At 47.0% G+C, this 18,225-nt stretch overlaps 1 protein-coding gene across 1 annotated transcript in view; it reads right to left on the reverse strand.

Annotated features, from left to right (window-relative positions):
* Positions 1-18,225, reverse strand: part of LOC119958280 (deleted in malignant brain tumors 1 protein-like) — a 135,843-nt gene that overhangs the window by 89,240 nt on the left and 28,378 nt on the right. Inside the window, exons 4-5 of the mRNA XM_038786712.1 lie at positions 13,645-13,959; positions 6,460-6,759 (exon numbers count right to left, since the gene is read on the reverse strand). Of these exons, the coding sequence (XP_038642640.1) occupies positions 6,460-6,759; positions 13,645-13,959 (615 nt within the window). The remainder of the gene's footprint in view (positions 1-6,459; positions 6,760-13,644; positions 13,960-18,225) is intronic.

Raw genomic sequence — 18,225 nt, forward strand, 5'->3', positions numbered from 1 at the left:
GGTACTCCGGTTTCCTCCCACAGTCCAAAGATGTGCAGGTTGGGTGGATTGGCCATGACAAATTGTCCAAAATTCTATGATTAACCTAGGACAAAAGTTCGGCGCAACATCGTGGGCCGAAGGGCCTGTTCTGTGCTGTATTTCTCTATAAATACCTATCCCTGCTCATTGCTAAAGTAAACATAACCGAGTTGTGATCACTATCACCAAAGTGCTCACCTACATCTAAATCTAACACCTGGCCGGGTTCATTACCCAGTACCAAATCCAATGTGGCCTCGCCCCTTGTTTGCCTGTCTACATACTGTGTCAGAAAACCCTCCTGCACACACTGCACAAAAACTGACCCATCTATAGTACTCGAACTATAGTATTTCCAGTCAATATTTGGAAAGTTAAAGTCCCCCATAACAACAACCCTGTTACTCTCGCTCCTGTCAAGAATCATCTTTACAATCCTTTCCTCTACATCTCTGGGACTATTCGGAGGTCTATAGACAACTCCCAACAGGGTGACCTCTCCTCTACTGTTCCTAACCTCGGCCCATACTGCCTCAGTAGACGAGTCCTCAAGCGTCCTTTCTACCGCCGTAATACTTTCCTTGATTAACAATGCCACCCCCCCCCCTCTTTTACCATCTTCTCTGTTCTTACAGAAACATCTAAATCCTGGAACCTGCAACAACCATTCCTGTCCCTGCTCTACCCATGTCTCCGAAATCGCCGCTACATCGAGATCCCAGGTACCAACCCATGCTGCAAGCTCACCCACCTTATTCCGGATGCTCCTGGCGTTGAAGTAGACACACTTCAAACCAGCGTCCTGCTTGCCGGTGCCCTCTATCGAACTTTTAACCCTATCCCTGACCTCACTACTCTCAACATCCTGTACACTGGGTCTACAATTTAGGTTCCCATCCCCCTGCTGAATTAGTTTAAACCCCCCCGAAGAGCACTAGCAAATCTCCCTCACAGGATATTGGTACCCCTCTGGTTCAGGTGAAGACCATCCTGTTTGTAGAGGTCCCACCTACCCCAGAATGAGCCCCAATTATCCAGGAAACCAAAACCCTCCCTCCTGCACCATCCCTGTAGCCACGTGTTCAACTCCTCTCTCTCCTTATTTCTTACTTCGCTAGCACGTGGCACGGGTAACAACCCAGAGATAACAACTCTGTTTGTTCTAGCTCTCAGCTTCCACCCTAGCTCCCTGAATTTCTGTCTCAAATCCCCATCTCTCTTCCTACCTATGTCGTTGGTACCTATGTGGACCACGACTTGGGGCTACTCCCCCTCCCCCTTAAGGATCCCAAAAACACGATCAGAGACATCACGAACCCTGGCACCTGGGAGGCAACACACCAACCGTGAGTCTCTTTCGTTCCCACAGAACCTCCTGTCTGTTCCTCTAACTATGGAGTCCCCAATGACAAGTGCTCTGTTCCTCTTCTCCCTTCCCTTCTGAGCAACAGGGACAGACTCTGTGCCAGAGACCTGCGCCCTATTGCTTACCCCTGGTAAGTCGGCCCCCGCAACAGTATCCAAAATGGTATACTTGTTAGAGGGGAACGACCACAGGGGATCCCTGCACTGCCTGCCGGTTCCCTCTGCCTCCCCTGACGGTAACCCATCTACTTTCTTCTTTTACCTGAGGTGTGACTACCTCCCTATAACTCCTCTCAATAACCTTCTCCGCCTCCCGAATGATCCGAAGTTCATCCAGCTCCAGGTCCCTAATGCGGCTCTCGAGGAGCTGGAGTTGGGTGCAATTCCCGCAGATGTAGTCAGAAAGAACACGAGAGGTGACCCTTTCCTCCCACATTCTGCAGGAGGAACATTCAACTGCCCTAGCCTCCATTCCCACTGAACTAACTTCCCAACTACTGAAAAATAAAAAAATAAAAAAACTTGTTAGTTCAGCAATCCAACGGACAGAGCTTTTTTTTTTGGTTAGAGTAGGAGGATGGGTGGGAGACACTACGTAAGTAGTGTTTCGGGTAAAGCTGTCACTCGAGAACAGCCACTTCACAAACCACCTTCAACTTACGCTGACCGCACTGCACGTATGCAAATCTCCCCGGAACAGCCAATCAGAAGCTCTGCTCTGCTGCCCTCTGCTGGATGCTCACCTTCCATCGAACTCCTCGGGTCACTGATGCAGGTGCACCTTCAACTTACGCTGACCGCACTGCACGTATGCAAATCTCGCCGGAACAGCCAATCAGAAGCTCTGCTCTGCTGCCCTCTGCTGGATGCTCACCTTCCGTCGAACTCCTCGGGTCACTGATGCAGGTGCACCTTCAACTTACGCTGACCGCACTGCACGTATGCAAATCTCCCCGGAACAGCCAATCAGAAGCTCTGCTCTGCTGCCCTCTGCTGGATGCTCACCTTCCGTCGAACTCCTCGGGTCACTGATGCAGGTGCACCTTCAACTTACGCTGAACGCACTGCACGTATGCAAATCTCCCCGGAACAGCCAATCAGAAGCTCTGTTCTGCTGCCCTCTGCTGGATGCTCACCTTCCGTCGAACTCCTCGGGTCACTGATGCAGGTGCACCTTCAACTTACGCTGACCGCACTGCACGTATGCAAATCTCCCCGGAACAGCCAATCAGAAGCTCTGCTCTGCTGCCCTCTGCTGGATGCTCACCTTCCGTCGAACTCCTCGGGTCACTGATGCAGGTGCACCTTCAACTTACGCTGACCGCACTGCACGTATGCAAATCTCCCCGGAACAGCCAATCAGAAGCTCTGCTCTGCTGCCCTCTGCTGGATGCTCACCTTCCGTCGAACTCCTCGGGTCACTGATGCAGGTGCACCTTCAACTTACGCTAACCGCACTGCACGTATGCAAATCTCCCCGGAACAGCCAATCAGAAGCTCTGCTCTGCTGCCCTCTGCTGGATGCTCACCTTCCGTCGAACTCCTCGGGTCACTGATGCAGGTGCACCTTTAACTTACGCTGACCGCACTGCACGTATGCAAATCTCCCCGGAACAGCCAATCAGAAGCTCTGCTCTGTTGCCCTCTGCTGGATGCTCACCTTCCGTCGGACTCCTCGGGTCACTGATGCAGGTGCACCTTCAACTTACGCTGACCGCACTGCACGTATGCAAATCTCAACGGAACAGCCAATCAGAAGCTCTGCTCTGCTGCCCTCTGCTGGATGTATCTATGTAACGATGCAGGGTTCCTGAGATAGTGTGGGGGATCGGGCCGTGCTTGAGTACTCCTATTGGGAGGAGCGCCGGTGCAGACCCGGTGGATCAAATGGCCTCCCCTTCCACTCTATGGATTCTATTTTAAGTTCCATTACAACACTGCCACTCGGGTCCTCTTTTTGTTCTTGCTCCAAAATTTATTACACTCCATGGGCTAAATGAAATGTCTAAGTGAGAATTATTACGGGATGCAATTTCAAAAATCTACATGAATAAAATTGCAAAACAGCCAGGCAATTATTAAGAAAGTGTTATAGATCTAGTGTAGGTTTGACTCACGGGTGATAATTATTTCAAGAGGTCGACTAAATGGATAACTCAGCCATCGACCAGACACCTGTGTCCGAAAGAAACACGTGTACTTCCCCTCGCTGCTGATGGTAATATTCCAAATGGTGTAGGTGATTGACTGCTGGTTGCTGGTGCTGTTCTTGACAGGCGTCTGGCCTCTGAGTAACTGTAAACGGCCAGTTGATTGCCCATTTGGAAGTCTGCACATTATGGTGACTTTTTCTCCTGCCACATAAACTGGTGAAGAAGGGTTGGCAGAGATCGTCGGCTGAGTTGGAGGATCTGAAACAATCATCGCAGCAAGATTCATAACAGCAAGAGTAGCATGGGACTGATTGAATTAGGAAAACAGTAAAGGCAGTTTATATTTCATATCAATTAACCTTTAAGCCAGTTTATATTTCAGATCAATTTACCTTTATTCAGGCCTATATCATTTGATGACAGAATGCACCAACGTGTATGCATTCCTCATGCCACATGCTTCACTTCGCCCATACATATTGTACATCTCAACATGCATAGATAGACTGTGCAGAAGGCTGTCATTCAGCCGTCAGTGTCTGCATCTATCCATCAAAAGAACATCCGTATTCGGGCCCCGTCCCGCGTCCTATCCACAAATGCCAAGCTATCCTTTGGAAACAAAACGGCAAAGTTCCATGGCCAATCTGTATAGTCTGTATCTATGGACACTAAGAATCTGTTTTAGTACGAACCATCTACCTCTTCAACAGATCGTTGAGCAGTAACGGGCGATTTAGCACCGTACATACATCTTTCAACTGTGGGAGGAAACAGAAGCGTCCTCCGGAAACCAACGTGGAGACGAGAAGAAAATGCAAATACCACAAGGGCAGTCACCGAAGTTTGGAATTGAAGCTGATGCCCTGGGGCTGTGAGGCAGCCGTGCCTGCCCCTAGTGCCGTTCACTTCAGGAACTTCAGAACATGAACTCACCTCTCCATTTTGATTCTTCTTTTTTGCTAGGTGCCTGTCTGTATCGTACATATCGCGATTTTGTTGATTTGAGGCAGGAATAATCTTTATTCGGCTTTTAACACTTACTCCAAGTCTTTGTAAAATGAATTGTCATTAAGTTGCATAATAATCTTTTTTCTCAGTCTTTTATGCGACATGGGCATCCCTGGCTGCGTCAAAATGCATTGCCCTCCCGTAACTGCCCCTTGATGGCAGCATTTTCAGAATCATATCACAATGCCATGTGGATCTGGAGTCAGTGGTATGGCAGACTATGTAAGGGTGGCCGATTCTAGCCTTTCAGGACATTAATGTATCAGATGGATTTTGGACGTCAACCAATGAATGTCTCGTTAGACCTTTCTTCCCAAATGTTTGGTGCATTCAAATTACACCATCACCCACGGTGGGTTTCTGCAGTTTGATAAGGTTCCGCACGGTCGGCTATTGCAGAAAATACGGAGGCTGGGGATTGAGGGAGATTTAGAGATGTGGATCAGAAATTAGCTATTCGAAAGAAGACAGAGAGTGGTGGTTGATGGGAAATGTTCAGACTGGAGTTCAGTTACGAGTGGCGTACCACAAGGATCTGTTCTGGGGCCGTTGCTGGTTGTCATTTTTATAAATGACCTAGAGGAGGGCGCAGAAGGATGGGTGAGTAAATTTGAAGACCACACTAAAGTCGGTGGAGTTGTAGACAGTGCGGAAGGATGTTGCAGGTTACAGAGGGACATAGATAAGCTGCAGAGCTGGGCTGAGAGGTGGCAAATGGAGTTTAATGTGGAGAAGTGTGAGGTGATTCACTTTGGAAAGAATAACAGGAATGAGGAATATTTGGCTAATGGTACAATTCTTGGTAGTTTGGATGAGCAGAGGGATCTCGGTGTCCATGTACATAGATCCCTGAAAGTTGCCACCCAGGTTGATAGGGTTGTGAAGAAGGCCTATGGTGTGATGGCCTTTATTGGTAGAGTATTGAGTTCCGGAGCCATGAGGTCATTTTGCAGTTGTACAAAACTCTAGTATGGCCGCATTTGGAGTATTGCGTACAGTTCTGGTCGCCTCATTATAGGAAGGACGTGGAAGCTTTGGAACGGGTGCAGAGGAGATTTACCAGGATGTTGCCTGGTATGGAGGGAAAATCTTCTGAGGAAAGGCTGATGGACTTGAGGTTGTTTTCGTTAGAGAGAAGAAGGTTAAGAGGTGACCTAATAGAGGCATACAAAATGATCAGAGGGTTAGATAGGGTGGACAGCGAGAGCCTTCTCCCGCGGAAGGAGGTGGCTAGCACGAGGGGACATAGCCTTAAATTGAGGGGTAATAGATATAGGACAGAGGTCAGAGGTGGGTTTTTTACGCAAAGAGTGGTGAGGCCGTGGAATGCCCTACCTGCAACGGTAGTGAACTCGCCAACATTGGGGGCATTTAAAAGTTTATTGGATAAGCATATGGATGATAAAGGCATAGTGTAGGTTAGATGGCCTTTAGTTTTTATCCATGTCGGTGCAGCATCGAGGGCCGAAGGGCCTGTACTGCTCTGTATCGTTCTATGTTCTATGAAACTGGGTTGCGAGAGCTTTAACCTGCGACGTCCCATTACACTAAGTTACTGCCTCAACTTCAGGGAAGGAAATCACCGGCCATGCCCGTCCCTGGCCTACACGTGACTCCAAACCCACAGCAAATGTTTCGTCGTTAATCGAACTCGAGAATGACCGATTACAACCGTTCTCTTCAAGGGTAGCTGAGGGTAGTCAACATATTTCCGGAGTTTGCATTACCACCTTCATCCCGGGAAGCAATTTCCTGCCAACCGAAATCCACCCATTCCGCCTTCCCTGCATTGAGTTACGTTGTGCATGCGATTGGGCATGCGATTCCCAATTCTGGCTAGACTCCAGAATCTAACAAACTCATTACACAATCCAAAAGACCTAACCAAATAGGCTACAGCCTCACTTACTTATCACACTGATTGGCACAACCTCGCTGGCTGTGAAGGAAATCGACACTCCAGACACATCCCTTTCATACAGGCAGCTGTAATTTCCTCCACTATTGACGCTTACATTACGGAGTGTGAAAGTAACGGCCAGCTTGTTGGCACTGAGTTCATGCTTTTTAGTGGAATTTGAATCTTTCATCAATTTGAATCGACCCTGCACATAACCATTCGGAGCCGTGCATGTGATTCTGATAGAATCTCCTGCCATGTGTACTGGAATGTCCGGATCGTGAGAGATGGTGGGCCGCTCCAATACACCTGAAATGAACACGACATGGTATATAGTTACTCCAATTAGCCTCTGCAGAAATGTTCCTCTATGTCAATCTCCATTCAAGTTGCCTATTGCCACATGTGCGCAATTAGTTCTATCGTATGAAAGCGTCGAATCTTAAAACGATTATTGAGGCGAGCAAATCAATCATTATGCTTAGTTTCGATACCATATGTGCTCTAAAACACGCGGGGTAGACTGAAAGCGGGAAACTACAGGCGAGGAATTACAAAACATATGTTCAAAAGAATGATCCCGCGGTTGAACAGCTTATCATACGAGGAGTGGTTGACAGTCTATGTGGAGTTTTTACTTTCTCCCTGCGTCTGCTCAGTTTCCCCGAGAATGCTCTCGTTTCCCCACCCAATTTTAAGATCTGCAGGTTTGGTGGATTGACCATGCTAATTTGTCTCTAAGTGCCCAAAGGTTAGGTGGGGTTATTGAGTTAAGTGGTGCGGGTGGAGGTGTGGGCCTACGTCAGTGCAGAGCCGAATGGCCTATTTCAACGCTGTAGGGTGTCTATCTCATTATGAATCTGTATCTGTATTCGTTGGAGATTAGAAGTATGAGGGGGATCTCATTGATGCACACAGAATATCGACTAGTGGGAGAGTCCAGAATCCGTGAGCAGAGTCTAGAATGAGAGCATGATCCTTTAAAACTAAGATGAGGATGAAGTTCATCTGCCAGAGAGTGGTGCCACTGTGGAAATCCTTGGCACACAATGTTTTAGAGATCAAGTCGCAACACGTCTTTAAGACAGGCGCTTCATTAATAAGGGGAAGGGTGCTATGGGGATGAGAAACATATCCGCCATGATCGAAAATCGGAGCAGACTCGTTGAAGCGAATGGTCTAATTCCGCTCCTGTATATTGTGCTCTCATGTGGTAGGAATGTTGAAAGCTCTTCTTAAATATGTCAACGAAGCACCTTGTGTAACCTCAAATATTTGGCACATTAAATATTGATTTCTGCGCCAATGGAAAGCATCACATGATACACGATGAGGCTGTCGACGAACGATGCCTTTCAATGAGAGCCAGGAAAGGGTATACAAAAACAGCAGTTGGGAAACCAGCGATTCTAATACTGCTTTTATATTTTTCATTTAAAGATATAATAATAACAATAATCGCTTATTGTCACATGCAGGCTTCACTGAAATGACTGTGAAAAAACCCTCGTCGGCACATTCCGGCGCTTGTTCGGGGAGGCTGGTGCGTGAATTGACACCGCGCTGCTGGCATTATTCGACATCGTTCTGCATTACAAGCCAGCTGTTTAGCTCACTCTGCTAAACCAGCCTCTTTGGATATGAGTTATATAAACCAGATATGGGTTGGATTCTCCGCTGTCGGGGTCTCCGCTGCGCTGGCAGCGCACCCACGCTCGGTGGTTTCAAACGGCGTGGGGTTGCCCAAAATGCGACGGCTGGCGGGTGCGAGAATCCCGATGACGGCGGGCGCGTGCGGCATCATAACACGGGTCAGGCTGGATGGATAATCCCGCCCAAGGGGTGAGAACTTAATGCTCACTTTTTTTCAGCCGAGAACACTCTCGAACTGAATTCAAAAAAGCTCATCTGAAAAAGATTCTAATCCCTGTCATGTTTACTAATCACCAAAATATCCCCGTGATCTACAATAGATCCAGCAATCCCTCTAATTACGACATGGACATGTCTGGACAGCACCGATGTTCCACTACTTCGTGCAGTAGCATGTTCCATTTGCATTGTTCTGGGTCAATGCAGACACATAGATCCTAATGCCGAAAGGACAGGTTGTTGAGGGAGTTAAGAAGGCGTGGTAGATACTTTATTGCCCAACTGATAGAATATAAGAGCAGAGATTCTCTGATTGGAACTCTATGAAAAGCTGGATCACTCGGCATTTCTGGACGCCACTCGACAGGAAGGTTACTGTTGCAGTGGATAGTGTGTAGAGGAGATTCACCAGAATGTTTCCCGAGCTGAAGCGTTTCAGTTAATAAAGAGAGGCTGGTTAGGCTGGGTTGTTTCCATATAGCACAGGAGGAGGGGTGGAGTTGCCGAGATAATCAAAATGACTTGGAGATGGATAGGGTTTATAGCATGGAAACTCGGCGGACGGGCCAATAAGCAGGCTGTGTACATTTAAGGTAAGGGATGCAGATTTAGAGGAACATTTGAGGACAAACATTTCCACCAAGAGGTTGATGGCAATCTGAAACTCGCTGCCTCAAAGGAGGTCGAAGCATACACTGGCGAAATGTTTAAAAATGATTTGCACGAGCACTTGAAACTCCATGCCAAAAAAGACAACAGGACCAAGGAAAATAGGATTAGAATGCATAGTTTCTTGGTGTTTGGCAGTGATATGATGGGTCGAAGGGCCTCATTTTGTGTTTTAAAATGCTAGCACTCAGTGACAATAATGCTGGCTTCCAATCCATAAGACCATAAGATCCTAAGACATAGGAGCAGAATTAGGCCACTCGGCCTATTGATTCTGCTCCGCCATTCAATCATGGCTTACATTTTTTCTTCCCCATTCTCCTGCTTTCTCCACATAACACCTAATCCCCTTATTAATCAGGAACCTATCCATTCCGTCTTAATGACACTCAGTGATTTGGCCTCCACAGCCTTCTGCGGTAAAGAGTTCTACAGATTCACCACCCTCTGGCTGAAGAAATTCCTCCTCATCTCAGTTTTAAAGGATCGACCCTTTAGGCTGAGATGGTGGCCTCTGGTTCTAGTATTTCCTGCAAGTGGAAACATCCTCTCCACTTCCACTCTATCCAGGCATCGCAGTATCAACAGGCCGGTGAGTCTTATGTCAGTGGTAGGGAAATTATTGGAGAAAATTCTTCGAGACAGGTTCTACTCCCATTTGGAAGCAAATGGACGTATTCGTGAGACGCAGCATGGTTTTGTGAAGGGGAGGTCGTGTCTCGCTAACTTGATAGAGTTTTTCGAACAGGTCACAAAGACGAGTAATGCAGATAGGGAAGTGGATATTGTCTATATGGACTTCAATAAGGTCTTTGACAAGGTTCTTCATGGTAGACTGGTACAAAAGGTGAAATCACACGTGATCAGGGGTGAGCTGGCAAGGTGAATACAGTGCTAGTTAGGTCATAGAAGACAGAGAGTAGCACTTGAAGGGTGCTTTTCTAATTGGAGGATTGTGACTAGTGGTGTTCCGCAGGAATCAGTGCTGGGACCTTTGCTGTTCGTAGTATGTATAAATGATTTGAAGGAAAATGTAACCAGTCTGATTAGTTAGTTTGCAGATGACACAAAGGTTGGTGGAATTGCGAATAGCGATGAGGAATGTCAGAGAATAGATCAGGATTTAGTTCGTTTGGAGACTTGGGCGGAGAGATGGCAGATCCGGACAAACGTGACGTAATGCATTTTGGAATGTCTAATGCAGGTGGGGAATTTACAGTGAATGGTAGAACCCTCAAGAGTATTAAAAGTCGGAGAGTTCCATGTGTACAGATCCACAGGCCACTGAAACGGGCAGCACTGGTGGATAAGGTACTCAAGAAGGCATACGGCATGCTTGCCTTCATTGGCCGGGGCATTGCGTATACGAATTGATAAGTCATGTTGCAGCTGTAAGGAGCCTTAATTGGGCCACACTTGGAGAAGAGTGTTCACTTCTGGTCGCCACACTACCAGTATGATTTGGAGGATTTAGAGAGGGTGCAAACAAGATTTACCAGGATTCCGCCTGGTATGGAGGGCATTAGCTATGAGGAGCGGTTGAATAAACTATTATTTTTCTCACTGGAACGACGGAGGTTTAGGGGCGACCTGACAGGGGTCTACAAAATTATGAGGGGCATAGACAGAGCGGATAGACAAAGGCTTTTCCCCAGGGTAGAGTGCTCAACAACTCGGGGTCATAGGTTTAATGTGCGTGGAGCAAGGTTCAGAGTAGATGTACGAGGCAAGTTTTTTACACAGAGGGCAGTGGATGCCTGGAACTCGCTGCCGGAGGAGGTGGTGGAAGAAGGGGCAGTAGTGATATTTAAGGGGCATCTTGACGAATGCATGCATAGGATGGGAATAGAGGGATAATGACCCAGGAAGTGTAGAGGATTGTAGTTTAATCTGGCAGCATGGTCGGCACGGGCTTGGATGGCCGAGGGGCCTGTTCCTGTGCTGTACCTCTATTTGTTCTTTATTCCATACTGAAAGATTCAATACTGCTGAATTTGGTTGTATTTGAGTGCTATAGTGAGAGTTTGGAGATGAGGTAGTTAGGTGAGGGGAGAGCAAAGTGCGCCTTTCATTTCGTTTTTTACACTTCCTCAAAGAGCGTGAAGGGAGCAGGGGTTTACAGCGAGTGCAGTTCTCAGGGAGCAGAGTCGATGGGCGGAGTTCCAGTTGGTTCACAGGCTGGTACATTCTGTAAGATCAGAGGGCATGGACGCCAAGGCAGTTGCAAGCTGCTCTTGTAGTATATGGCTGGTATAGGATACCACAGATGTCCACGCTGACTACACCTGCATTAATTGCACCTAACTCCAGCTCCTCAGAGACCGCGTTAGAGAACTGGAGCTGGAGCTGGATGGACTTTGGATTATCTGGGATACAGACGGGATGATAGAGAAGAGTTACAGGGAGGTAGCCACACCCAAGGTACAGGACAAGAGTAGCTGGGTTACAGTCAGCCGAAGGAAACGAAAGGGCAGACAGTGCAAGGATACCTCGTGGCCGTTCCCCTTCAAAACTGGATACCGTTATGAATGCTGTTGGGGTTGCGGGATAAAGTACCGTGGAAGGCCTTGGTGGCCAGATCTCTGGCACTGAGCCTGGATCTGTGTCTCAGAAGGGAAGGTGGAGAATAGAATATCAATAGTGATAGGAGACTTAATGGTTAGGGGAATTGATAGGGATATCTGTGTTCGCGAAGGAGACTCCCGGCAGGTGTGTTGCCTCCCGGGTGCCAGGGCCAGCGACGTCTCGGATCGAGTCTACAGGATTCTGAAGGGGGAGGATGAGCAATCAGAATTCGTGGTGCACATAGGCACAAACGACACTGCTAAGAAAAGGGATGAGGATCTAAAAAGTGATTTTAGGGAGTGAGGTCGGAATTTAAAGAGTAGGAATAGCAGAATAGTGATCGCAGGATTGCTACCAGTGCCACGTGCTTTCCTCGCTTCCTTGTAACTATCAAACGCCCCAACTGAAACTTCACGCCTCATCTTCACATAGACCTCCTTCTTCCTCTCAACAAGAGATTTCACTTCTTTGGTCAACCACGGTTCCCTCGCTCGACCCCTTCCTCCCTGCCTGTCTTGTACGTACTTGTCAAGAACACGCAATAGCTGTTCCTTGAACAAGCTCCACATATCCAGCGTGCAAAACCCTTGCAGCCTACTTCTCCAACCTACACATCCTAAGTCATGTCTAATGGCATCATAATTGCCCTTCCATCAGCAATAACTCTTTCCGTGCGGGGTATACTTATCCCTTTCCATCACTAACGTAAAGGTCACCGAATTGTGGTCACTGTCTCCAAAGTGCTCACCTACCTCCAGATCTAACACCTGGCCTGGTTCATTACCCAAAACCAAATCCAATGTGGCCTCGCCTCTTGTTGGCCTGTCAACATATTGTGTCAGGAAACCCACCTGCACACATTGTACAAAGAACGACCCATCTAATGTACTCGAACTAGTCAAGATTTGGAAAGTTAATGTCTCCTATAACAACTACCCTGTTACTTTCGCTCTTTTCCAGAATCATCTTCGCCATCCTTTCCTCTACATCCCTAGAACTATTAGGTGGCCTATAGATAACTCCCAACAGGGTGACCTCTCCTTTCCTGTTTCTAACCTCAGCCGATACTACCTCGGAAGAATAGTCCCCATCTAGCATCCTTTCCGCCAGCGTAATACTGTCCATGACTAGCAGCGCCACACCTCCCCCTCTTTTGCCCCCTTCTCTGAGCTTTATAAAACACCTAAACCCCGGAACCTGCAACAACCATTCATGTCCCTGCTCTATCCATGTCTCTGAAATGGTCACAACATCGAAGTCCCACGTACCAACCCATGCTGCCAGTTCCCCTACCTTATTTCGTATGCGCCTGGCATTGAAGTAGACACACTTGAAACCACCTACCTCAACACTGGCACCCTCCTGCGAAGTGAAATCTGTGCTCCTGACCTCTATACACTCAATCTCCCGTACCCCAAAACTACAATCCAGGTTCCCATGCCCCTGCCTTCTTATACAGCGTTGTTACATTAGCCACTTTACAGCCCTCTCGGACCCTTCGTGCATCCAGGGATTCCTGAATGATCATCGCCAATGAGTCCACAATTTCTTCAGCTATCTCTTTTAGGACCTTCAGTAAAACATGCCTTCGTCAACTATTGAAATTGTTTCAATTCCAGAAAACTCCGTGTATGTATTTTAAAGTGTTTCCAAGATATGGGCAAAATTGCACAAGCATTACTTTGCATTTTTCCTTCTCCAGTATCAGATACACTATCGATACGTGCTTCCATGACTCGACAACTGCTAATGAAAAATCTTATCCTGCAGACGCTACACGAGTCCTGCACCGATTCGCCACAATCTATATTTATCCATATGTCTGCAGCTAATGAAGATATTATAATGTCAGTAAGTATTATAATGACTTGGTATGTACTTGTCGGAACGTTCCTGTGACTCGTTCTCGGTGTTTGTCTTAATGTATAAAAAATGAATAACGAATAAATTCTTCACTGTCGCTTAGCTTTGACCAGGTGGATACCATTTTGAAACCTTCGCCTTTAACGCTGCACCTTTGTCAACCACAAACAACTGTCTCCCAATGTGAGGACAGCGCACCGATCGATTGGCCGGATGTCCCCTTACCTGGGTTGCAGATCACACCCGCATCTTCCTGGTGGCCGCAGATTTCGTTTCCCCACCCTGCGAAGGAACAAGACCAGACGGCGGACTCTGTCCCCACGCACGCCACATCGTCCATCCAGGTCTTCCCGGTGCCTTGCCCGAATGTAGACCTGGCTGGCGCCGACACAGCCGCACCGCAGCCCAGCTGTCTGCAGACCACTCTAGCGTCCGCCATATCCCAGTTGTCGTCGCAGACCGTTCCCCATTCTTCCTTGTAGTAAACCTCCACTCTGCCGGAGCAGCGATGGTTTGCATTCACAATCCTCACGTGCGACTCTGAAAAAGGGTGACGAACACCTGACTCTTAATCCATCATTTAATTATACCTTGAGAAGAATCATTATATTTAATCCCCCTCACTGCTGCTGCTTATTAGTGCAAGATTGTTGTTTCTGGAAGTGGTATGACAATTCTATTAATCGTCTCTGCCTCGAATTCCATTTGACATACCTTTTGTCAGATTGGCCTAATTGTCCTTTCTTTCAAAAATACAGTTACGGGATGTTGCTGGCTGGGACAGAATTTATTACCCATTACAGCTTGTCCCCTCAGAGTTGGTGGAGAGCACTTTCCTGAGTCCGGTGCTGGGGAATAACCAACGGGGGCTGGTTTAGCTCACTGGGGGCTGGTTTAGCTCACTCAGCTAAATCGCTGGCTTTCAAAGCAGACCAAGCAGGCCAGCAGCATGGTTCGGCATGGTACCTGCCTCCCCGGACAGGCGCCGGAATGTGGCGACTAGGGACTTTTCACAGTAACTTCATTGAAGTCTACTCGTGACAATAAGCGATTTTAATTTCATTTTTCATTTCATTTCATATGGTGTAGGTACCCATTGTGCTGTTAGGGACGGTGCTCAGGATTTCGACACACTGGACATCATGTTTCCAAGTCAGAATGGTAATTGCCTCAGACGGGAACCTCCAGGTGTTAGCGGTCCCCATATGTCTGTTGCACTTGCTTTTCCGAGATGGCAGTGTTCGTGGGAATAATAATAACAGTAATTATTTTCACAAGTAGGCTTCCAGTAACACTGCAGTAAAGTTGCTGTGAAAAGCCCCAATCGCCACATTATGGCTGTTCGGTACAGAGAGGGATAATTCAGAATGTCCAATTCACCTGATAGCACATCTTTTGTGGCTTGTGGGAGGAAACCGGAGCAGCCAGAAGATATCCACGCAGTCACGGGGAGAACGTGCAGACTCCACAGACAGTGACCCAAGCGGGAATCGAAACTAGGACCCTGACGCTGTGAAGTAACAATACAAAGCACTGTGCTACCATGCACCCTAAAGGGCAGCCGAAAGGATTATAGTTGTTTCTGCAGCGTTTCTTGTAGACCGTGCAGAAGGCTGCTGCTGTGAGTCAGTGGTGGAGGGAGTGAATGTTTGGGGAAAGGGAAGAAATCAAGCGATGTTGCTTTTCCCTGGATGGTGCCCAGCATCTTGAGAATTGTAGGATCCGTACCATTCTGGGATTGGCATCCATGAAATTGGAATGCATTAATTGCCTTGGCCTCATGAGTGGTAGACATGCTTTGGGAATGGCAGGTGAGTTACCCTCTTCAGGCTGGCCAGCCGCTAGCTTGCTGTTGTCGACTCTGTATTCATATGGCTGGGACCAGTTCAGTTTCTGGTCAATGGTAAAGCCCAGGGTGCTGGTAGTGGGAACGCGCCGAGTGCTACTGCACTCAATGTAAAGTGGTAAGTTGACAAAACACAATGGTTTTGTAAGAGAAGAAAACTGAAATTTACAAGAAGGTTATTTAATATTTCTCTTTTCTGGGATGTGGCTTTCACAGGCTCGCCAGTATTTATTGTCCAGCACTGATTTCCCTTGAATGCAGTGACTGTCTTGGCCGTTTCAGAGTGTGTTTAGGAGGCAACTCCAGTGCTGTCGGCCTGGGATTTCTTGCAGACCATACCGGGTAAGGACAATCGATTTCGTTTCCTAAAGAGTCATTAGTTAAGCAGACAGGAGTTTATGAAGTGTGACAGTGGCTCCAGGAACAATCTTCGAATGCTGCCAACTGCTGCACTGGGATTTGAACAAGAGTCCAGATTGCATTGGCGGTGATATGTGGATTTACTCTCGCACCTCAACAAAGAGTGCAGAGATGGCAGTGATGGACCTTCTAGGATAGGTCAACTGAACATTCTAAATTGCCTACTGGTGTCCAAAGATGTGGTTGTTCGGTGGATTAGACATTTCAAAATGCCAGTTGGTGTCTAAAGTTGCGAAGGTTAGGTGAACTGGCCATGGTAAAATGGCCCCAACATGCCCAAAGATGTTCAGCACAGGCGATGTTCCGGGTCAGGGCACGGGTGTTTCAGACAGCCGGTGCAGAATCAATGGCCTAAATTGCCTCCTTATGCACTATATGGACTCAATGTTAAGTTCCTTTACAAGTCTACCACAGTGACTCACTTTCTTTTATTGCTCCCAACTTATTCTATCCCATGGACGAAATGAAAGTAGTGCATGAAAGGTCTTATTGCGGAGTGTATTTTCAACATTCTGCCGGAATAGAACTGCAAAACGTCAAGGCAATAATTCAGGACGGTGAAGTAATATTGAAATAGAGTAGGTCTTATTCATGTGTGAGATATATCTAAAGGGGTCGCCTCAACGAAGAACTTAGCCATCGACCAGGCAACTGTGCCCGATAGGGACATTCACAAACAAAAACACAAAACACAAAAACAAACAGACACACGCAAAAATCAGCACATCCGCAGAAACACACACCATACAAACAGAAAAACATTGACGAACTCAGCCACACACACAGATACAAACACATGGCACACAGACACACACACTCCAGCACACCCGCATGCAAATAGATAGACTCATCACCCCCTTCCCTCTCCCCACACATACAGACAAACTCACCCACACATGGCAACACACATAATTATCATTACCCACATATTCTCCCATGCCAAGACACACGCACACAGATACCCGATTCCACATCCTCATACACATGTGCAAACACACTCACAAATATACATACGCACAGTCCTGTACCCTGGCATACGTAGACAAACGCATACGTGCACATGCACTTATTCAGACATGAGCTCCCCAGGACCTAACGAATTGCACGCGAATGTGGGGAACCACTTTATAGTCCTTGGCAACGTTGCCCACGTTTGTATTAAAGGTCGGAGGAATGTATTTGATGACGAAAATGGTCAGGGGTTGTCCACCATCCCGTGAAGTTCATGCACAGATGCCGCTGAGATGATTTGTTCGACTTCACAAAGCAGGGTTCACATGCAATGATCAAGAGAATATCACTGTTTCAACTGCTGTTCAATTAATAGTATATCCCTCTGGAGGTGAGCGGTGAACAACGGTGCGATCTCTGGCTCAGTCGCAAACGATAATTCAACTCACTCTTAACGTTGTAGAATCTCATAGAACTATTACGGTCCTAACAGGACAAGACAGGGTAGACGCAGGAAGGATGCCCCTGACGATGCGGAGTATAAAGAACCAAGGGTTGAAGCCTGAGAAGACGTGATGGACTGAGATTAGAACAGTTGTATTCACTCATAGACGGATCGAGCTATGGAATTCGTTACCGCAGGTAGCGGTTGAGTCAAAGGCATTGCATGTCTTCAAGAAGCATTCGGATACAGCAATTGGGGGAAGGTGATCAACGCATTTCGTCGGCGGGGGTTAGCGGGTGTGCAAAGGCGGGATGAAGCTATTGAGCTGGATGGTCAGCCATTATCACGAGGAATGGCGGAGCAATCTCGAAGTGCCGAATGGACAATTCCTTCTGATTTTTTAATGTCCTTTTGTGATGAGTAAAATGAACAGTGGGGACCCAATGCAAAGTAAGCAGGGAATTGGCTCAGTGCATGTAAGCAGCAACAGTGACCATCAGATCCTGGCAATTATTGAGAAAACCCACTGGGTTGGCCCTTGTCCAGTAGGGTAGGGAAGCTGCTGTTCTTCTCTGCATTACGTTTCTAATTCACATGCCATGCTGAATTGGAAATATTTTGCAGTACCTTACTTGGCGATTGACCTAATGCTTGAGTCTAACCCACGGCACATTCGGCACAATGTTTGCAGCACTTGCCAAAAACGGCTCCCCAGCACATTTTCAAATTGTAATCAGGGATCAACAATAAAGGCTGTGGCGCTGGATTCAAGCCCGCTGAATAAGCATAATTAATTAAGATGGAAAATTTCATTAGTGTTAAGACCTAGGACCAGATCCTAAAATTTGTTAGGGCACCAGACAACAAGCACATTTCTTAATTTGAAAAATGATAAGGAAAGAATATTTCGTTCCACGAATGACTCCACTTTAAAGGTGGTGTATTTTAGATTAAAACATACTTAGTCTTACCACAGTACCAAACTACATTAATATCACCGAAAATAGCTTACAATTAACAGTTAAGCAATTCTTAACAATAAAATGAAAATCATTTACTTCTAACTGAATATTTTCTATCTCCAATCAGGCGAAACCTACCACCGATCAACAAACAGTTACAAATGAAGCTAGCAATCACAGGG

Source organism: Scyliorhinus canicula, chromosome 29 (genome assembly GCF_902713615.1).
Source record: "Scyliorhinus canicula chromosome 29, sScyCan1.1, whole genome shotgun sequence".
Lineage (NCBI taxonomy): Eukaryota > Metazoa > Chordata > Chondrichthyes > Carcharhiniformes > Scyliorhinidae > Scyliorhinus > Scyliorhinus canicula.